The sequence below is a fragment of the Heloderma suspectum genome, chromosome 1 (assembly GCF_057233095.1).
Source record: "Heloderma suspectum isolate Gila_16-S chromosome 1, 16-S_ref, whole genome shotgun sequence".
In the NCBI taxonomy this organism is placed as follows: domain Eukaryota; kingdom Metazoa; phylum Chordata; class Lepidosauria; order Squamata; family Helodermatidae; genus Heloderma; species Heloderma suspectum.
The window spans coordinates 225,500,417-225,523,958 of NC_139458.1; the positions used below are offsets into that span (position 1 = coordinate 225,500,417).

The window sequence follows — 23,542 nt, forward strand, 5'->3', positions numbered from 1 at the left end:
CTAAGTACTAGGCTGTTCACTCATTCGCACTCTCCCATATAAGATTGTCTCTGCTTGCATTTCTGTTCAGCTTGCATTTCTGTTTATCCCACCTAAGGCACCCAGAGCAACTGGATCTTCTCCATTTATCAGCTGTTAAAGAAATCAGCACTCGGAATCTAAATGGGAGTAAAATGGGGTGATTATAAAAGTATGTATGTAGAGAACATATTTGTTGTAACTCTAATTCCTGAAATGTAAGCAAAATTGTTAACTTTCATTTAGAGGAGATTTGGAGATTATTTTAATGAATCATTTCACTGTTCAGAATCCCTGCATTAAAGTGGGAAAGTAGGAAACTATTATTACCACCTCTTTCCCTGGTCTGCTCCTGTGGCTTTAGCAGCATCTTGATGTCCCCTTATCTCAGTGCCAGAAAAAGCTTCAACATGCTTTTGTTGAATTTCTGGATGTCAATCCGCAGTTAAAGCCAGAGGAGCAGGGCTATTTTAAAAGGTGAAACACCAGAGGAAAATGCATCACTTGAACTTTTTAATGTCAATATTCTTGCTTTGAAAAAGTCCCAGAACTGTGCTCCCTCATGTTTCCCACTCCACTACACCACTGCTCACAACAACGTTGTGAGGTAGATTACACAAAGAAAGTGAGTCTTGCTCAGACCCACCCAGTGAGTATCAACGCTGAGCAGGGATTTGAACTCAAATCTTCCCAGTTTAAATCTAACAGTAAATACCAGATCACCTCAGTGCTCACAGAATGTGTGAATTGGCTCCATTGAGAAATATTCTGTTTGAAGCAATGGCAGGCAATCTGAAAGTTCTGCCTATAGTGTTTGATCTGTGATGGCACATGCAAGTCCAGAATTCTTGACATTGACTGATAACGTGAGAGTGTGAATTCTGCCTTAGTGTGACGCAAAGGGCGAAATCCTATCCAGATAGGCGTCTGCCTCTGAACTCGGAGATTGTTCCCTCCATGCTACTCCTGTCCTGCATTTTTGCTAGACAGCCAATTGCGGCTGTCTAGCCACAGGAGGGCTGAACGGGGGAAGAGGCTGCTGTATGACACATTGGATGGGTCATGCAGGCATTTCTGCCTGCCCCAGAACGCCCCCCACTCACGCCCCTTTTTGGCTGCCCCGCACTCCTCTTGTGAGTGTGGAGGATGGGGCTGTTCCGCACTGCCTCCAAGGTAGTGTAGAAATGGGGGGAGGCCGGTTCTCCGGGAACCAACCTCGGAGAGCAGGCTCCGAAGTTGGTTCCCGGAAAACAACATTGCTCCCTCCGTTGTGTCTGTCAGCTGGCATTCCCACAAACTTTATAGAAGTAGGACTGTCATCTGATTAAATAAATCTTAATTTAATCATCTATCAGTTAAGTTTGCACATGAGTAAAAACAGTAGTTCTGATGCAAGAAGCCTGGATTTTTTAAAAATGATGCCTGCATGTGTTGTCACAGGCTTCATCTTAAAAAAGGCATTCTCTCCTATGTGAGAGACAGACCTCCTTCACACGAGGCTTTTATCCTGCTATGGACATTGCTTACTCACAGAAGTTTGCAGGTCCTGTATGCAACGCAGTCCTCGTCCAGGGCACCTCCCGCTTGTTGTGATGTCTATTGCATTGCTTTCCATGACGACGAAAGTCCAGCATTTTCCCTCCTCTCACCATGGAGTTGATATAAATAAGGGTATACTGTTTAAATTCGCTTTATTGCAAATTAAACAACAGAGCCACCTAGTGGCTTTGTAATGAAATGCATAGACCTTATCGAGAAGTTTAGGGGTTTTTTAGAAGCCCTGTGGAAAGGACCCAATCTAATCCCACAAAGATTCTGGAAGCAGAAGCCCTGGTAAATTGCAGGATTTTTAGCCTTGTGTGATGAAGCCCACAGGCTTTTTTCACACAGAGCTTTTATCCTGCTATTGAGATGACTCTGTCACGGACGTTTGTGGGCTCTTTAGATGACGTCATGAACTTCCAAGGCACTAAATGCCCTTTGTTCCATTTTTAAATAGATTGCAGATAACGAGCTATCAAATTACCCCATTGTGTTCCACTTGAGTTCCCTCTGTGAAAAGAGGAAAAGCGGCAAGAAGAGGAGCAAGATCAATGGAACAAATGGAAGACTCAGATACGGGGAGAAGGAGGGGGAAAGGAAGTGTGGGAAAAGGGGAGTCGCTGTGATCCTGCATTTAAAACGGAAGCAGAAAGCCCTGCTTTAAATGCAGGATTTTAGGCTGGTGTAGAGATGCTCACAAAGGCAAATTCCTCTTAAGAGGGAGCTTGCTCAATGCAGTTTTCTAAGCACTTCTGTGTTGTTTTTAAAGGAAAGATATTTGCTGCCTAATTAATTGGAGGCACCTTTTTAGCAGAGTAATCAGTTACAAAACATTCAACAGTTCCATTGAACACTGCAGCACTACAGAGAAATATTGGAGAAGGCACAGAATAGCAAGCATCTACCACACGAGAGAAGCTGAGGTTGATGGGGGCCATGTCTCATTTTATTCACATCCAGAGCTTCCAAGGTGCAAAGCCCTGGCCCTCAAGCCCCTTTCTGCCAGACCAAACTGAGTTGTATTGCCCTTAGCAGCAGACAAGAACTCTCATTCCTCTTCTTTTGAAACTGGATCCATAGGCTGGCAAATGTCAGGCCCCCCTGCCTCTTCATACATAGATAGGGTGGGACTATTGGTGCAGTGGAGAGTTCAATAAAGGTGACAAAAGGGTAATGCACGGGGATGAGGGAGCACTAATATCTCAAAGAAACAAACAGGCAGTATATTAATGTGATGACATACTCAACAAATGTATCAGGGGCTATAGCCTTCATGCTAATCATGTGAACTGAGGTGAATTAGCTCCCAGGCTGCCAGGTACTAGAAGAATGTTGCTTTTGTAACTGATTTAATGGAATTTCAAGTGTTTAAACCACTAGTGTGTGCCTGTGACTGTCAGAGTTATTGCTAGTGATAAAACTCAAACATGAATCCTGAAGTGACAACGTATTTTGGAGTGTCATGTTCAGTCTACGGAACTTTCCCTACAACGTTTACTGGACTAATAGGCCAGTAAAAATAAGTTTGAACTTAAAAATAGTTCCAACATAATTTTTTTTTTGAGAAAACAATCAGACTAGCATAAGACACAACATAGTAAACGTTGAACTATCCAGCTCAATGTGAAACAGATTTTTCAACCCAGTTGTTATTGGAAATGGCAGAAAAGTAACAGCCACTTGACACTGTTCAAGTGACTGTTTTCCCTTCAGTCCAGCTCTAGGGAAAAAGAAAAATTAAAGGTACTTTGGACTTTCATTCCCAAAGCGTAGAAATGGAATGCTTACCAAAACCCATTAAGAAACCTTGAAACATGTGTTAGCTTTGTAACCATGTGGTCTTTTATGTGGGGAAGAGTTCAGTGAGAAATCCCTTTTAAAACAGCACAGCCAAATGTCCAAATTTTAAAAAGGAGTTTATTTAGGGGGAAAAGAGAAACAAGGGGGGGGGGGGAATCTAGGGAAGGCAACAAGCACACACATACACAGAATTTTATATATATAATTGAGGGGTTCATCACATGGAGCTTTTATCCTGCTATTGAGATGACTCCCTCACAGACGTTTGTGGGCTCTTTAGATGACGCCGTTACCCTCCAGGGCATCTCCCGCAATTTCCCCCAGCCTATCCCTTGCTTTCCCCAAATGCAAAACATGTCGTATTTTTTCCAGCCCATGGAACAGGAGCAGCATGACCTCCCCATGAAATTCTCCAATAGCGGAAGAAACTGCTGTGTCTGCCTGCTGTGGGCATTTGTTTTCAGTTGTTGGGGGAGCGGTCAGGAAAGAAGGCATTGAGGATGAGCTGTGGGGCACGCAGGAGCAGATTTGCCAGCCAATTGCAACTCCTGCCTCCACTCAAGGCTTGCTGAGGAAGGGTGTTCCTCGATTCCCAGGTGTTTGCCATGCAAATGCTTGAGCACATTTCTCAGTTGGAGGGAGATGAGGGTAAAATGCCTCCCTGCAATGAAGGGAGATGCATCTGATCCTCCACCCCCACCAAGCTAAGAAGCAACATCCTCTGGCCATGTACGCTAGAATGGCGAAAAATAGGGAACGCAAATGGCGGCTGCCGTAGCTGCCGCCATTTGCGTACGCTGTTTTTTTTGGGGGGGTAGCCGTGATAGGGGGTAGCCGTGATATCACGGCAGCCTGGAAGGATGCAAATGGCAGCTGCTACGGCGGCCGCCATTTGCGTCTGCAGCAGCCCGTCCGTGGCCAGAAGTCTGGCTGCGGCCGGACCTGGCTGGCTGCTCTGCGGAGCCACGGCAGAGCAGAGCTGGCCGGGCAGAATTCCGGGGGGGGGAGGACGGGATCGCCTCCCCCCCAGTCAAGGATTCTGGGGGGAGGGACAAAGCTCCTCCCCCCCCCAGCAGATGCCCCAACTGGAACAGGTAAGTGATTCGTACATCCCTAATGGCGAATTGTCAACCTTTTGCTGCCAGGGCAGAAGGGTTTCACTACCCTTCGCTCACGGGTCCAGACTTCAGCCACCTCATTGCCACCAATGGCTCCACTCTTGGCAAGCAATTCCTGAAGGACATGCGCAAGTACAACAGCGCTCTAGGCTTTGCTTCCTTCTACACACCACTCAAGATGGAATGCGCGCAAGGTCCCAGTTCATTCGTATTCAAGGTGCAAGGCTCAGTTCACCATCTGATGGGCACTTTGCAGTCAGAGGAGACTCCAAGCTACGGTCAGCTGTACATTCTTGACACTGACGAAGCCACTACAGCTTGCCTCGAGCAATCAGAGGACAGCACACTGGACCACGCCTTGCTGGAGTCACTAACTAACCTGCTCGTTGTTGTTGTTCAGTCATTCAGTCGTGTCCGACTCTTCGTGACCGCATGGACCATAGCACGCCAGGCCTTCTTGTCCTGCGCTGTCTCCCGGAGTGTGCTCAAGTCCATATTCATTGCATCGGTGATGCTATCTGGCCATCTCATCCTCTGCCATCCCCTTCTCCTTTTGCCTTCAGTCTTTCCCAGCATCAGGGTCTTTTCCAGAGAGTTTTCTCTTTGCATTAGGTGGCCAAAATATAGGGGTGTACGAAACCCCACTTACCTGGCTCCGCCGGGTTGCCCTGGGGGGGAGGCATTCCGTCCCTCCCCCCAGAATCCTGGCCGGCCAGCTCCTCTCCATGGGGATTCCACAGAGCCGCCGGCCGGCTCCTCCAGCAGCCGGACATCCGGCCACTGGCTAGCAGGGACGTAAATGGCGGCGGCCATAGTCGCCGCCATTTGCGTCCTTGTATTCAGCCGTGATAGGCTACGTAAAGACTTATGTAGCCTATCATGTCTGGGTTTAAAAAAACAACAAAAAAAACAAGTATGCGTTCCTTATTTTTGGCCATCTTAGTCTACGTAAATATTTACGTAGACTAAGACAACCAAAACTAGGGAATGCAAATGACGGCGGCCATAGCCGCCGCCATTTGCGTACGTGTTTGTTTTTTTTTTATTTTAACCCAGACGTGATAGGCTACATAAGTCTTTACATAGCCTATCACGAATGGGGAAGAAAAAAAGAAAACAGACTGCAAATGGCGGTGGTGGCGGCAGCCAGTTGGAAGACCAGCCGCAGCCGAAGCCGCCACTGGAGCCGCTGCCATCCGGAACATCCGCCCTAGGTAAGTCTCGTCCCGGGGGGGATCTGCGGGAGGCGGGGGGGTGGCAGGCCGTTCCGCCACAGAGTTCGGGCGGCCGAATGCACTGGCATTTGGCCGCACCGAGATCTGTGGCGGAATTCTCTGACATCCCTACCAAAATATTTGAGCTTCAGTATCTGTCCTTCCAATGAGCACTCAGGGTTGATTTCCTTTAGGATTGACTGATTTGACTTCCTTGCAGTCCAGGGGACTCGTAAGAGTCTTCTCCAGTACCACAGTTCGAAAGCATCAATTCTTCGGCGCTCAGCCTTCCTTATAGTCCAGCTCTCACAGCCATACATTGCTACTGGGAAAACCATAGCTTTGATTAGACGGACCTTTGTCGGCAAGGTGATGTCTCTGCTTCTTACTATGCTGTCTAGGTTTGCCATAGCTTTCCTCCCAAGGAGCAAGCGTCTTTTAATTTCATGGCTACAGTCACCGTCTGCCGTGATCTTGGAGCCCAAGAAAGTAAAATCTGTCACTGCTTCCATTTCTTCCCCTTCTATATGCCAGGAAGTGATGGGGACAGATGCCACAATCTTAGTTTTTTTAATGTTGAGTTTCAAACCAGCTTTTGCACTCTCCACTTTCACCCTCAACAAGAGGTTCTTTAGATCCTCTTAGCTTTCTGCCATTAGGGTGGTATCGTCTGCGTATCTGAGGTTGTTGATAATTCTCCTGGCAATCTTAATTCCGACCTGTGATTCATCCAGCCCAGCGTTTCTCATGATGTACTCTGCATATAAGTTAAATAAGCAGGGAGACAATATGCAGCCTTGTCGTACTCCTTTCCCAATTTTGAACCAATTGGTTGTTCCATGTCTGGTTCTTACTGTTGCTTCTTGAAACTCATACAGGTTTCTCAGGAGACAGGTAAGGTGGTCTGGTACCCCCATCTCTTTAAGAATTTGCCACAGTTTTTTGTGATCCACACAATCAAAGGCTTTAGTGTAGTCAATGAAGCAGAAATAGACGTTTTTCTGGAATGCTCTTGCTTTCTCCATGATCCAGCGAATGCTGGCGATTTGATCTCTAGTTCCTCTGCCTCTTCGGAACCCAGCTTGTACTTCCGATAGTTCTTGGTTCGCATACTGCTGAAGCCTAGCTTGTAGGATTTTGAGCATCACCTTGCTGGCATGTGAAATGAGCGCAATTGTATGGTAGTTTGAACACTCTTTGGCATTGCCCTTCTTTTGAATTGGAATGTAAACTGACTTTTTCCAGTCTTGTGTCCACTGTTGAATGTTCCAAATTTGTTGGCATATTGAGTGCAGCACTTTAACAGCATCATCTTTTAGGATTTTAAATAGCTCAGCTGGAATACTGTCATCTCCGCTAGCTTTGTTGTTAGTAATGCTTCCTAAGGCCCACTTGACTTCACTCTCGAGGATGTCCGGCTCAAGTTCAGTGACCGCACTATCATGGCTATCAGGGACATTAAGACCTTTCCTGTATAGTTCTTCTGTGTATTCTTTCCACCTCTCCTTAATCTCATCTGCTTCTGTTAGGTCCCTGCCTTCTTTGTCCTTTATCATGCCCGTCTTTGCACAAAACGTTCCCTTGAGATCTCCAATTTTCTTGAAGAGATCTCTAGTCTTTCCCATTCTGTTGTTTTCCTCAATTTCCTTGCATTGTTCATTTAAGAAGGCCTTCTTGTCTCTCCTTGCTATTCTCTGGACCTCTGCATTCAGTTGAATATATCTTCCCCTTTCTCCCTTGCTTTTCGCTTCCCTTCTTTCGTGAGCTACTTGTAAAGCCTCCTCAGACAGCCACTTGGCTTTCTTGCATTTCTTTTTCTTTGGGATGGATTGAGTTGCTGCCCCCTGAACAATGTTATGGACCTCCGTCCATAGTTCCTCAGGCACTCTGTCTATCAGGTCTAATCCCTGAAATCTATTCCTCACCTCCACTGTATATTCATAAGGGATATGATTTAGGTCACACCTGAACGGTTTAGTGGTTTTCCCTACGTTCTTCAATTTAAGCCAAAATTTTGCAACAAGAAGCTCATGATCTGAGCCACAGTCAGCTCCAGGTCTTGTTTTTACTGACTGTATAGAGCTTCTCCATCTTTGGCTGCAAAGGACATAATCAATCTGATTTTGATATTGACCATCTGGTGATGTCCCTGTGTAGAGTCGCCTCTCATGCTGTAGGAAAAGAGTGTTTGCTATGATGAGCGTGTTCTCTTGGCAAAACTCGATTAGCCTTTGTCCTGCTTCATTTTGTACACCAAGGCCATGCTTGCCTGTTATCCCGGTGATTTCTTGACTTCCTACTTTACCATTCCAATCCCCTATGATGAAGAGGACATCTTTTTTTGGTGTTAGTTTTAGAAGGTGTTGTAGGTCTTCATAGAACCAATCAACCTCAGCTTCTTCGGCATCAGTAGTTGGGGCATAGACTTGAATTACTGTGATGTTGAATGGTTTGCAAGCCCCTTCGCCACAACAAGGCAGTGATCCATGAAGGGGTAAACTAACCTGCTACTTAATGTTAACCCATGAGTACCAGAGTGTCATCCTTGAGCATGAGAATGCTGCTGCACTTGGTGCTGGACGTGCACCAATTGATGTGTCACTGTGCTTCCATCATGACCGCAGAATGATGAACGCTATGGCTCACTTTGGATGCTATAAGGTTCCCATCTCTCTGAAACTGCTGCTGTGTTTGAGGAACTAATTCTCAGGCAATAAGCAGCCTATGAATTTTTTAAATAGGCCGAGAATCTCCTCACACAACACCAACAATTCTTTAGCGGTCTTTTAATAATTCCTCTAGGCAGATAGAAACAAGGATTGTTAGAACAACCTAACACCTTTCTAGGCCTGCAGAAATGTATGTTTTTACTGAATAAACCAATTAAGCATAGGAGATGCCAGAGCAGAATTAATGGGCGTCTTTACACCAGCCTAAAATCCTGCATTTAAAACGGGGCTTTTTGCTTCCGTTTTAAATGCAGGATCACCACTGACTCCCTTTACACACGCTTCCTTTCCCCTTCCTCTTCCCCCCACTTCTCCCCATATCTGAGTCTTCCATTATCTTTCATTGATCTCACTCCTCTTCTTGCCGTGTTTCCTCTTTTCACAGAGGGACCTCAAGTGGAACACAACGGGGTAATTTGGCAACTCATTATCTGTGATCTATTTAAAAATGGAACAAAGGGCATTCAGTGCAGGAGACACCTTGGAGGTTCATGGCATCATCTAAAGAGCCCACAAACGTCTGTGACGGAGCCATCTCAATCGCAGGATAAAAGCTTTGTGTGAAGAAAGCCTAACCGTTAGCTAGCCATAGTTTCAGATTTTAAAATATCTTGAAGCTGAGGTAGGTTAACAATGGACAACCTGGCCCAATAGCTACCAACTAGACAGAAAAGATGTTAATTCTTCAATCCTTTAAAGCCATAATGCAAAATGTCCAGAAAAAAAAATTCCCATGTAGTTTACCTCTAAAATACAAGCTCTAGTGCTAAATGCCACAAGAGCTGAACACCTTAAACTCCCAGAGGTAAGTGCCTCCCCAAATGGAATGTCAGTCATATGCACAGATATGCAGCTCGTTAAATAAGTTTAATTCTACAAAAACTAAGAGTGAAATTTCTAGAACACATCATAACAGAGATAGGTAGAAGCCTAACTAGTAAAAAAACTAGAATGTTGCCGAAAGCCTAGATTCCAGGAAATCAGAAACTGCACTGGTGTAAAAGATAACGTTACTTATTAGTAGATATACCATTGCTACTTTGAATAAAAATAAGTCAAAGACCAATTGCATTTGCATCACATATTTTAATTTTCACCAGAATTAAAACACACTTACCCAGAAAAGTTGCTAACACCAGTATAATATGTTCTCAATAAATTTAAGGATTTATTTGCAAAACAAATGACTACAATATACACAACACTCGTTGCTGTGACCCACAAAAAAAGCTATTCACTGATAAGACACAACACCGTCAATGGGTTGAATGCGCTAGCCCTCAGAGTGATCCTCAAGTGACTTAACTTTATGATCCAGCACCCAAAGCAATAGAAAATGCACTAATTATAATACCAGTTAGCGATACTAAAAGAATACTCTCGAAGTGAAGGTTTCATGAAACCTCAGAACTTGCAAATATGTGCTCCTTTAAATAATGCTCTAAATAAACCTGTGTTAAATGTCACAGATTCTCAATGGATCATAAATGAAATTAATTTTATTTTTCCTTTTTGGAAGAACTATGGGTTTAAGAATACAAAAGTAAACCCATTAAGAATGTTACAATATGGGGGAAATAGCAGGACTCCTACAAGAAAAAGCACTGAGTTTGTTCTGCCCTAATAGCTCACAGAAGAATAACAAAATTAATAAAACCAGCAAACAAACTTTATTTTATTGGTATCCTCACAATTTGGATTATTTCTTTAGAAAATTAGATTCCAGTAGCCTAAATCCCTAAGGATGTCCATTCTTATTATTAAATGAAGGATGGATGGTGTACAGTTAATATTTTTTTGAAAGGAGGACGAATTCTCCCAACTAACCTCAAAAGACTACTTTTGATCAAAAAAGGGCATAGTGGCTTAGACCATTTGCACCTGACAACTAAGACTGCTTTGCAGTTCTTACAAACCTAATTTTGGAAGGTAAACATGCCAAATGAAAGCACGTAGCTAATTGTATTAGTTGTTTTCAAACTAACCCTTTAAATGTTAAGAGACCAACACCACAACCATGACCTTGGGAAACCTTCCCATTTCAGATTTTGAGTTCAGCTCACATTGGTCCCCTCTGATAAGGCTATAAACATTGTTTAATAGTTGTTGACTCGTGTACCAGGTTTACATGATTTTTTCAGTGGAGAGATCCAACCGTTTGGAGCTTCGGTAAATGCACTTCGTATGCTATTGGTTGGGCTGCACCAGTTAAGCTGGGTTGTGATCAACTGAATTATTTTCTATCTGTTCACAGTTAAATGTGGAGGTGCAGCATTCATGTCCCTTTTATCCTCAATCGAGTAGGATATTTGAGAAGGCGCAACCAAAATATCATGCGAAGGCTTGCCAGACTCCTCCTGGTTGGTCCTTCTAGTTGTTATACTTCACTACCCATGGTGCAGAGAGGAAACAACAACATTCCAACTATTCCTCTCAACAAAACAGTATATCTTTTATTATTATTAGGCAACAATATGCATGTTCAATTTGATGCATTAATGCCATCAGTCTCTTCTCTAGGTGGAGATAAAATCCCAACATTAATGATAGAAATGTGCCAGATCCCACATGGATTGACTAAAACTAATGATTTTTCTCCTTCTCTAGGTTGGAAGCCTAAACCAGGAGAATAGATGTTAGAAAAATTACCCCCACAGGGTTGCATTCAGCCCTTATATACATTTCCTGATCAGGTATAAGACTCAGATGTACTGTTAGCCTTCCTCCCTTGTAGGGCAGTAAACAGTCATGCATAATTCCAAAGTCAAACCAACACCGTCCGGGTTTATTCCTCCAGTCTTGCAAACTTGTGTTGCTATAGAATCCTCCACAAATTAAAACAAATCAAAGTACTTACAATCACCTCTATAGTGGAAGAACACCAAAAAATCAAAAATGATTCTAAAATAACTATCCTCGTAATTTTTGCAAGCTTCATGAATCATAATGCTCACATTTTTAACTCAAAAAATATTTTCAGTGCTTCATTTTGGCATCTAAAGTTTTTAACAAGCATGGATTTTTTTCAGATTACTTTTTAATTGAAACATGTCTACTTGTATAATAATAGCATTTCAAAGTAGGCTGCCATGGGCTCCTTTGCCATTAATAACTTTTTGTTGTTGTTTATTCGGTCAGTCGCTTCTGACTCTTTGTGACTTCATGGACCAGCCCACGCCAGAGCTTCCTGTCGGCTGTCGCCACCCCCAGCTCCCCCAAGGTCGAGTCCGTCACCTCCAGAATATCATCAATAGGGGTGCACGAAAGTCACTTACCTGGTCTCGCAGCTTTTCGCGGTGGGGGGGAGGCGCTTCGCTGCTCTCCCCCCGAAGTTCATGCCGGGGGGGGGAGGCTTCCCACCTCACCTGGCCGAAGTTCAGGCCGGGGGGGAGGCTTCCCGCCTCGCCCAGCCGAAATTCAGGCCGGGGGGGAGGCTTCCCGCCTCGCCCGGCCACGAAATAAAAAGTTTTAAAAAAAAACAAAAAACGCCCCCGTGATAGGCTACGTGACGATTAACGTAGCCTATCACGGCTAGATCTGCAAAGTCAGCCGTGATAGGCTACATAAATCGTCACGTAGCCTATCACGGGTGACTTTAAAAAAAAAAAAGCGCGTACGCAAATGGCGGCCCCCATAGGGAGCCGCCATTCGTGTTCCTTATTTGGTCGCTGTAGTCTACGTAAATCTTTATGTAGACTACAGCGAAAATAAGGGCAACGCAAATAGCGTTGCCCTTATTTTCGCCGTAGTCTACGTAATCTTTACGTAGACTACAGCGACCAAATAAGGAACGTGAATGGCGGCTCCCTATGGGGGCCGCCATTAGCCGTACGCGCTTTTTTTAAAAAAAAAGTCACCCGTGATAGGCTACGTGACGATTTACGTAGCCTATCACGGCTGACTTTGCAAATCTAGCCGTGATAGGCTACGTTAATCGTCACGTAGCCTATCACGGGGGCGTTTTTTTTTTTTTAGTTTTATTGGAATGGCGGCGGCGGCAGCCGGTCGAAATATCGGCTGCCGCCCCCGCTCCCGACGAAGACCCGATGAACCGCCACCGGGACCCGCCGCCAGGAGGGACATTCGGGAAAGATAAGTCCCGTCCCGGGGGGGGGGGTGCGGGGTGCAGTGGGGTGTGGAGAATTTCTCCCCGAAACTTCTTCAGGGGGCTGAACACATTGGCGCTCGGCCCCCCGAAGTTTCGGGGAGAAATTCTCCGCCAACCCTAATCATCAATCCATCTTGCCCTTGGTCGGCCCCTCTTCCTTTTGCCTTCCACTTTCCCTAACATCAGCATCTTCTCCAGGGTATCCTGTCTTCTCATTATATGGCCAAAGTACTTCAGTTTTGCCTTTAATATCCTTCCCTCAAGTGAGCAGTCTGGCTTTATTTCCTGGAGTATGGACTGGTTTGATCTTCTTGCAGTCCAAGGCACTCTCAGAACTTTCCTCCAGCACCACAGTTCAAAAGCTTCTATCTTCCTTCGCTCAGCCTTCCTTACGGTCCAGCTCTCGCAGCCATAGGTTACTACAGGGAATACCATTGCTTTAACTATGCAGACCTTTGTTGCCAGTGTGATGTCTCTGCTCTTAACTATTTTATCAAGATTTGACATTGCTCTCCTTCCAAGAAGTAAACGTCTTCTGATTTCCTGGCTGCAGTCAGCACCTGCAGTAATCTTTGCGCCTAGAAAGACAAAGTCTGTCACTGCCTCCACGTTTTCTCCCCCTATTTGCTAGTGATCAATCAAGCTGGTTGCCATAATCTTGGTTTTTTTGAGGTTTAACTGCAACCCAGCTTTTGCACTTTCTTCTTTCACCTTCATCATGAGGTTCCTCAGCTCCTCCTCGCTTTCAGCCATCAAAGTTGTATCATCTGCATATCTGAGATTGTTAATGTTTCTTCCAGAGATTTTAACTCCAGCCTTGGCTTCATCAAGCCCAGCACATCGCATGATGTGTTCTGCGTACAGGTTGAATAGGTAGGGTGAGAGTATACAACCCTGCCGTACTCCTTTCCCAATCTTAAACCAGTCCGTTGTTCGTGGTCTGTTCTTACCGTTGCTACTTGGTCATTATACAGATTCCTCAGGAGGCAGACAAGATGACTTGGTATCCCCATACCACCAAGAACTTGCCACAATTTGTTATGATCCACACAGTCAAAGGCTTTAGAATCGTCAATAAAACAGAAATAGATGTTTTTCTGAAACTCCCTGGCTTTCTCCATTATCCAGCGGATATTGGCAATTTGGTCTCTAGGTCCTCTGCCTTTTCTAAACCCAGCTTGTACATCTGGCAATTCTCGTTCCATGAATTGCTGGAATCTACCTTGCAAGATCTTGAGCATTACCTTACTGGCATGTGAAATAAGTGCCACTGTTCGATAGTTTGAACATTCTTTGGTGCTTCCCTTTTTTGGTATGGGGATATAAGTTGATCTTTTCCAATCCGTTGGCCATTCTTGTGTTTTCCAAATTTGCTGGCATATGGCATGCATCACCTTGACAGCATCATCTTGCAAGATTTTTAACAGTTCAGCTGGCATACCGTCATCTCCTGTTGCCTAGCAATGCTTCTTAAGGCCCATTCAACTTCACTCTTCAGGATGTCTGGCTCTAGCTCACTGACCACACTGTCAAATCTATCCCCGATATTATTATCCTTCCTATACAGATGTTCTGTATATTCTTGCCACCTTTTCTTGATCTCTTCTGCTTCTGTTAGGTCCTTGCCATCTTTGTTTTTGATCATACCCATTTTTGCCTGGAATTTACCTCCGATGTAACTATTGTTATTTTTAATGAAAAGATCCGGTTTTAGCCTTACAGGTCCACACCTTTACTCCTCTGACTGGTGATACATTGGTGTCCAACAAGAAAAGAGAAGATTTAAAAGAGCTTTATTCTGCTCTCAGATCCATGGGGACAGTAAGCTATGGACTACTGAACCTGAATAGCTGAATAAAGCATATTGAGATTCACAACTATTTGCCTGAATAAAGAAACCAGTCTGAAATGCAAGATGTGATAATAAAGAAATGTACTAGGAGTTACAAGTTAGTTTTCAAGAAAAATACACTCATCAGAAAGTCACTGAGTATGTGGCAAAAGATGGTAGATGAAAATAAGAACTACATGTGTTCAAGAAGACTGTTTTTGTGTGAAATTATGCAGTGGTCTCTTCCTTCAAAATCATACCAATACATCTGTCCACTACTTCTGTGGCATATCATAAAAGTACGGTGAAGCAGATCTGTTGAACTTAAAACAACCTATTTGGAAACACTGGTCAAGTATTTTAAATCCAGCAAATTTGACTATATTACAGTTATGGGTCTCATGACAGAGACTTACAAAAGGTTAAAAAAAAACACACCACACAACTGCATGACATGTTATGAATATATGAAACCTCATGTTTCATGCCCTCAGCTGTGTATTAATGAGCATGGCTCTTAAGAATATGTTTCAAAGAAGCAATGCAGTATTCCTCTTCATGTCATTTGTGAAGAATCTTAAGTTACATCTTCAAAGAATAATGTAAGTGACAAGCTTGTTATTGTAACAATCAACCAACAACCAACAAAAGAATAATCTGTTGTAATTGTGTTTTACATGGCCTCTCTTAAATGAATTAATAGAAGCATGATCTACCTGTGCATGTAATCACTCAGGTAAAAATACTTTGCAAGGTCCTAGCACAACATAGAAATAATCTAACCTATCCTGAAAGGGTTTAGGCTTAGTGTGGTCAGTAGCTGATGACCAGGCTGGATAGGACTTACTTTTGCAGAAGCCATGTTGAATCTTTTTCAGCAGGGCTTGGCCTTCTATATGTTTACTAATTTTATCTTTAATAATACTTTTGACTAATTTACCCAGAACAGTTGTTAAGCTAACTGGCCTGTAATTCCCCAGATCCCCCTGGATCCCTTTTTAAAAATTGGTGTTACATTGCCCATTTTCCAGTCCTCTGGTACAATCCTTCCCAGTTTCTGAGATGGAGTTATATTTAGGGAGAAAAACCATACACAACTGAATTTTATATGCTGTTTATTTCTGAATCTGTATAGGAATGATTATGGCCTCTTTGACAACGTTAAAATGTTCAGAAATAGAGTTGATATTACATATACCCTTTAACTCTTGGGAAACTGCAATAGCAAGCTTGTAGAGCATCTAGATAATATGGCATGTTCATCGCTTTTTAGGATGCTGGAATACAACAAAATTCTTCTGAAGTCCATGCCAAAAATCACATCGAGGGATCCCCGATATGGATCCCAATATGGATGGGACTTTAACTCTTGAATTATCATCATTATTCACCTCACTGACACACTTACTTTTGGAATACTATGAAAATCTGACTTTCAAAGCAGGGATGTAATTGAGTCTTTAAACATTCCTTTCTACATTTTATAGTTAACACTCTTGTGTTACATTTCCAAAAATGTTGAGACTAAGAGTCTTTCTCCACAGGTTCCCTACCGAGAAGTCAGTGTTGTTCTTTATGCCATTTCCAAGCAGATAGATGCCACTCAGTGCTGCTGCTGCCACAGTGAGGAACAGGCCTCTATTGATTACCTTTAAGAAGAAATCAGATATGAGTAATGCTTATGAAGACATTGCAATAGGAACAGACAAAGTCTGCAATATTTTTACCATTCTGTAAGTCAGGACTTAAATCGACTATGGCTACTTCAGGCTACAATACTATACACATTTACCTGTGATTAAGCCTCATTGAATTCAGTGGGACATCTGAGTAGACATACAGTCAGGGCCAGAAATATTGGAACAAGGATAACTGTTTTGGCAGTTGGCCTCTGTACACCACCACACTGAAGTTGAACGGAAGCACACCCAGATGGGAGCGAAGTCAGGACTTTCAGCTGTAATTCAAAGGGTTGACAAAAGTGGGGCACTAACCATTCAGGAAGGACAGCCAGTGGCATACACACACACCCATCGTTGGTGGCTCATAAGTAATGGAACAGACCAACATCGTTTCAAACTTAACGATCGCCTTTAATACCTGGATGAAAATCCTTTGCAGTCAATGACTGCCTGAAGTCTGGAACCCATGGACATGACCAAATGTGGAGTGTCCTCCCTCGAGATGCTTTGCCAGGCCTTTACTGCACCTGCCTTCAGCTGCTGCTTGTTTGTGGGTCTTTCTGCCTTCAGTCTTGTCTTCAGTAAGTGAAAAGCATGCTCTATTGAGTTGAGATCAGGTGACTGACTTGGCCATTCAAGAACATCCCACTTCTTTGCCTGGAGAAACACTTGGGTAGTTTTTGCTGTATGTTTTGGGTCATTATCCATCTGCAATATGAAGCAGCGTCCTATCAGTTTGGCAGCATTCGGCTGAATCTGAGCAGAAAGTATGGCCCTATACACTTCAGAATTCATCCTACTGCTTTCTTCAGCAGTCAGGTCATCAACAAACACCAGTGACCCGGTTCCATTGGCAGCCATACATGCCCATGCCATAACACTGCCTCCACCATGTTTGACAGATCATGTGGTATGTTTTGCATGAGCTGTTCCTTTCCTTCTCCATACTTTTCTCTTCCCATCATTCTGGTACAAGTTAATCTTGGTCTCATCAGTCCAAAGAATCTTATTCCAGAACTGAGCAGGCTTTTTTAGGTGTTTGCTGGCAAAGGCTAATCTGGCCTTTCTGTTCTTGAGCGTCACCAGTGGTTTGCACCTTGTTGTGAAGCCTCTGTATTTACATTCATAAAGCCGTCTCTTGACTGTAGATGTTGACAATGACATGCCTACCTCCGCAAGAGCGTTCTAGACCTGGCTGGATGTTGTGAAAGGGTTCCTCTTCACCATGAGCAGAATTCTGTGGTCATCCACTTTAGTTCCGTGGTCTGGTGGGCCTTTTGCTGTTGCTGAGCTTGCCAGTTAATTCCTTCTTTTTCAGGATGTTCCAAACTGTTGTGTTGGCCACTCCCACTGTTTTTGCGATCTCTCTGATGGGTTTATTTTGTTTCCTCAGTCTAATGATGGCCTCCTTCACTCGCATGGACCCCTCTTTGGACCTCATGTTGGGAGTTCCAGTGAACAGCTACCAAATGCAAATGTAACACTCAGAACCACCTCCACACCTTTTATCTGCTTGATTGGTCATGAGGAGATACCCAGGAAACAAGCCACACCTGGCCATGCAGCTGCTTGTCAGCCATTTGTTCCATTACGAATGGAATGGAATGAATGTCACTGGTGGGGTGTATGCCACTGGCTGTCCTTCCTGAATGGTTAGTGCCCCACTTTTGTCAAGCCCCTTGAATTACAGCTGGAAGTCCTGACTTCGCTCCCATCTGGGTGTGTTTCCTTTCACCTTCAATGTGGTGGTGTACAGAGGCCAACTGCCAAAACAGTTATCCTTGTTCCGATATTTCTGACCCTGACTGTACATACAGTTGCAGCCTAACACATCATTATTGCTTCTAAAGATAATATTAGACCATCAAGGACAAAAATAATAGCTATTTATACTATTTGTATAACAAGGCATATAATACTTTACAAAACTAAAGGTGCAATCCTATGCTTGTTTAGACAGAAAAAGTCCTACAACTCCCAGAAGTCTGGGAATTGTAAGACTTCTTTCTGTCTAAATATACATAGTATTGCCCCCCCATAAATAAACACATAGTGCTCCATAATTAATTCTTTATTCTAATAAATTTCATATTTAATACATTAGAAATATTTATTTATTTACTTACTTACTTACTTGTTTTCACCACGTCCTGGCTTTCTGACTAAAAGCCTCCTATGGCAACTTACAACAATAATTTAAAAACAAGATTTACATAAAACAATATAACAACATAAGAGAGCATAACTCCACAAAAACAGAGCCTGATAAAAAACAATTAGAATAACAGGTCTGCCTGGAGCAGCAGTGGGGAAACTGTGGCCCTCTAGACTACAGCTTTCATTATCTCTGGCCGCTGGCCATGCTGGCTGGGGCTGATGAGATTCAGAGTCCAACAACATATGGAAGGACATTTTTCCTCCACCCATGATCTAAAGGACTACCCACTCTATCCTGATAAAAGCAATGAAATTAGACTGTATCCTTGTATTTCAATTTTTTTCCACGACATTCTTACACTACTGGCTTATCACATTCCCCTTTTTTTGTAAGATGCATTATTGCTCCTGCTAACAGATTACTAACGATGGTTCTCTTTATATACTTTCTTAAACTAGTGGTGGTCAGTAGGTAAGATCTCCAGATGTTTTGGACTTCAGCTCCCATACGCACCTGTCAGCATGGCCAATGGTCAGGAATACTGGGAGTTAAAGTCCAAAACATCTGGAGAACTGCCTTCTGCCCAATTCTGTCTGAAACCACTTAACAATGCAATCTGTGGGGTACCTCCCATGGTTTCTTGAATATCCTCCAAAATATCTTCCCAGTATTACTTGCTGCTGGCAACCTGCAGATTGCGATCTGGTGGCCCCCTAGAGGTGGGCTTTCTCCATGCTGGTATCCACTCTGTGGAATGCCCTCCCTTTTGGTATGTGGGAGGTACTCTTTAAGGTGCCGGTTAGACCTCCCTTTTTGCCTAGGCCTTCCCTGAGGGCTTGTGCTGCCCATTTTGATTGTTAGATTGGTTTTAGTATTTCAACTGAGGACGTTTTGCATTTGCTTTTAAATGCTTTTAACTCAGAGACATTTTGTATTTTTGTTTTAAATGTTTTAACTATGGTTGTTTTGTATTTTACATTTTATGTTGTAAACTGCTTCGAGATGTCTCTTTAGGTATAGACAAGTGGCCTATACATTCATCAAATCAATAAATATATGCTGAAACCTGTAAGAATCTAATATTAACATATCATACATCTTTAACACGTACCTGATGCAATGTTATACATTAATATGAATTTTAAAATATGCACATTATAATTGCATCAGAATTTTATACAAATTTGCTTCAATAGCTATATTTCTTAAAACTGCTGGTCCTGTCGTGTGTGTGTATGTCCACACACACACACACATTGTGTAACAGGTAGGTTAGGGCCTAACTACATGTTATTTGAACAACCCGATTAGTAATTTAACTTTTAAAATATTAAGTATGAGACGTGTGTGTGTGCGCATGCATGAGAGAGAGAGAGAGAGAGAGAGAGAGAGAGAGAGATTGGCACTACGTGCAAGACGCAGGGAAGTTTATGTTTCCCACCCCCATGTTGGGGATCTTGCATTAGGAATTAGCACTGACATCAATGGGAGGTTTTCTACCTAATGCTAATTGTTGTATGTGTAAGTGCCATGCTGGATCAGACCAAGAGTCCATCTAGTCCAGCATTCTGTTCACACAATGGCCAACCAGCTGCTCATGGGAAACCTACAAGCAGGATATGAAAACAAAAGCACCCTCCCGCCCACTATTTACATCCCTCCATTGGGAGTATTTACCATTTATTTCTGCTCTCTGCTTTCTGTTCTTTAATCAGTTATTGATCCTTAAGAGGAGCTCTCCTCTTATTCCACGACTGCTAAGTTTGCTCAGGAGTCTTTTGGTGTCAAAAGCCTTTTGGATGTTCAGGTAAACACTATCGGATCACCACTGTCCACACATTTAATGACACTCTCAAAGAACTCTAAAAGGTTATATAATCAGGCCTTACCTTTGCAGAAGCCATGATTATTCTTTTTCAGCAGGACTTGTCTTTCTATTTGCTTACTAATTTTATCTTTAATAATGCCTTCAACCAATTTACTTGGAACAGATGTTAAGCCAACCAGCCTGTAAGTTCCCAGATCCCCCCTAGATTCCTTTTTATATTTGAATTCTTTAAGAACTCTAGGATGGATACCATCTGGGCCTGGTGATTTATTAACTTCCAATTTGTCAATAAAGTTGAGAACTTCAACTTTTGTTGCCGCTATTTGCCTCAGTTCCTCAGACTCCCTTCCTGAAAACATCAGTTCAGGCACTGATATCTGTCCTATATCTTCTGCAGTGAATGTTCAGCTTCTCCACAATCTCCTTATCCTACTTAAGTACTACTTGCTCCATTGTCAACCAATGGTCCAACTGCCTCCCTGGTTGTTTTCCTGCTTCTGATACATTTACAGAATTCTTTATTGTTGGCCTTCATGTTGTTAGCAATATGCTTTTTTTGGTATCTCTTATTGCCTTCCTTTGTCAAGCTTGTGCTCCCTTTTGTTTTCCTCATTTGGGCAAGACTTCCATCTTCTGAAGGAAGCTCTCTTTTCTCTATTAGCTTCCTTGACACTGCTCGTTAACCATGTCAGTGACCTCTTGCACTGGGTGTTACTTTTCCTAACCTGTGGTATACATTTTAGCTGAGCTTCTATTATTGTGATCTTGAGTAACCTCCAAGCATTTTGAAGTGATTTAAACTTCAACTCCCCTTTTCAACTTCCTTCTTATCAGTTCCCTCATTTTAGAGAAGCTTGCTCTTTTGAAGTCAAATGTGACTATGTTGTACTTTCTGGGCAATTTTACACTTCAATAAATATAAAATCTGATAGCACTGTCATCACTGTTTTCAGTTGGTTCAACAACACTCACATCTCACATTAGGTCCTGGGCAACAACATTTAGGATTAAATCCAGGGTCGCTTCCCTTCTGGTCAGTTCCATGACCAACTATTCTAGGGCATAGTCATTTAGGGCAGGGGGTCCCCAACCCCTGGGCCGCGGACCAGTACCGGTCCGTGGCCTGTTAGCAACCGGGCCTCAGGGGTGTGCGAAACCCCCTCACCTTGAGTCCGTGGGGGTTCGCAGGGGGGAGGCGATCCGTCCCTCCCCCCCTCCAGAATCCTTGCTGGCCCCAGCTGGCTCCGCTCCGCATCCGCAGAGCTGCCGGCTGGCTCCGGCCGCTGGTGGACTTCCGGCTGCTGGGACGCAAATGGCGTCCCCTATGCGGACGCCATTTGAGTCCCTGTTCTTCAAGTAATAGGCTACATAAATCTTTATGTAGCCAATTACTGCAAAGAATAAGGACGCAAATGCCATCTGCTATGCAGATGCCATTTGCGTCCCAGCGGCAGGAAGTCTGCCAGCGTAAACCCCCTCCCGGTCCATGGAAAAATTGTCTTCCATGAGATTGGTCCCTGGCGCCAAAAAGTTTGGGGACCGCTGGTTTAGGGCATCGAGAAATGTAACCTCTTTGTCATGACGGGAACATGCATTTATCCAGTCAATGTGGAGGTAATTGAAGTCCCCCATTATTTCCACACTTCCTCCTTTGAAGGCTTCCCTGATTTCATTTTCCATCTCAAGATCACCCTGAATGTTCTGGTCTGGTGGATGATAGCATTTTTCTAGTACTAAATTAGTTTAGGACCCCAGTATTGTCACCCACAGTACTTCTGAGGAGGGGTTTTTTTAGTTTTAGTTTTTTTAAAACCCTTTTAGGTTTTTTAGTCTGCTCAACGCTATGCCCTCTTGATGTACAGAGCAACACCTCCTCCAGTACACCCTTCCCTGTCCTTCCTATTGAGTTCATATATAGAAATGACTGTACCCCACTGGTTCTCTCCATTTCACCAGGTTTCTGTAATGCCCACTATATCTAGGTTCTCCTTTAAAACCAGGCACTCTGACTCCCCCATTTTGGCTCAGAAACGTAGCACAGAAATACCTATACATGGTCAGCTTGTGCAAGCACAGCATTGGATGCCACACACTGAAATCAAGATGAAAATTCTGCATTTTATTACTTTTTTTTTTTTTTTTAGTAAATATCATCAATCTATTTCCTATATGTGAAACACAGAATCTATAAAGTTTAGCTCTTTCACACAGAGTAAATCACTAGCAAACCTAGCTACAGAAAAAAGCTGGAATTTTGTGAGAATGTTGTGGGCACTTTCACAAATTGTCTGCCTGGAAATTGGCTGCCTTGGTGGGCCTGGCCAGTCACAAAACACTCATTTCCCAGAAGAAAAACCCGAGAGACTAAAATAAGCATAACTTGGCCAAGAACCTAAGTACAAGGCAGAGGTGGGGTTTGAGCTCCAAAACACAAAATCACTCTTTTAAACTGAAATAAAGACGGCACTGGAGGGCATAGCTTAGCTTTGCAGCCCACCAACTTCTTAGGGTGCAATCCTATGGGATAGTTGGCCGCCTCTGAACTCTGACCCTCCCCTCTGCACTCCAGCCACCCTGCGTTTGCGGCTACATAGCCGATTTCAACTGTCTAGCTGGGGCGCGCCAGAATGCGGTGGGGGAGGGCAGACGGCACATAGGAAGTGTCATGAAGATGATTCTGCGGTCTCCTCCCCTCCCCGCCCCCTGGGAATGCCCCCTTTTTGCCTGCTCCACACTGCCCTTACAAGTGTGGAGCCAGGGATGAACCGCGCTTCCTGCGAGTTTTCTGGAGTGAAGTTTCTGGCTCTGAGCTCAGTTCCCAGAAACCAAAAAATCCTATGGCTGTCTAGACACTGCCTAGACGGCCATAGGATTGTGCCTTTCATCAATTTTTCAATTAAAAAAACTCAAATAAAATAAAAAGGAGGAGGGGCATGGAGCCTGGTGGGCACTAAGAGAGGTGTCTGTCATGGGCACCACATTGAAGCGTTACAAAATACCTCACACACGGCCAAAACAGATGTGATATTAAATGTGTGAATTATTTTAAGGTGTGTTTTTCCCCTTTTAACAATAGCATCTGTAGGCAACCTGAGCAGGATCAAGACTGTAGTATGGAGGAAGTATCCATTGGTCCCTACACTTTGTTCTCTGTGCCATAGTCCCAATCCTTCTCCCTCCCTGTGGCTATGGCTATTAAAAGGAAAAACCAGACACGTTAAATGCATTCTTGAATTTAACATCACATCTGTTTTAGCCCATATAATGTTTTATTTCGCTGACTGTGTTCCACTACTTATTCAAATTCTGAAGTAAAATTATTAATATATTTAAGGATTCTCTTTGGGTTGTATCCAATAGGTTGTATTCAATGTTAATCTAACTTGTCCCATTCATTTCAGTGGGTCTCTAAGTAGGACTTTCATTGCATTCCTAAGTGCACACACATCACATCAGCACATGGCGCTCTTTTATACCCAAATTGTATGGCTTTTGCCCTGTGTCTAGCCATATC

At 43.5% G+C, this 23,542-nt stretch overlaps 1 protein-coding gene across 2 annotated transcripts in view; it reads right to left on the reverse strand.

The window, feature by feature from the left end:
• Positions 1-14,446: 14,446 nt before the first annotated feature.
• Positions 14,447-23,542, reverse strand: part of KMO (kynurenine 3-monooxygenase) — a 58,707-nt gene continuing 49,611 nt past the window's right edge. For both annotated transcript variants that reach the window (XM_084820763.1, XM_084820752.1), the window contains one exon: positions 14,447-16,009. In XM_084820763.1, the coding sequence (XP_084676889.1) occupies positions 15,848-16,009 (162 nt within the window). In that variant the 3' untranslated portion in view covers positions 14,447-15,847. The remainder of the gene's footprint in view (positions 16,010-23,542) is intronic.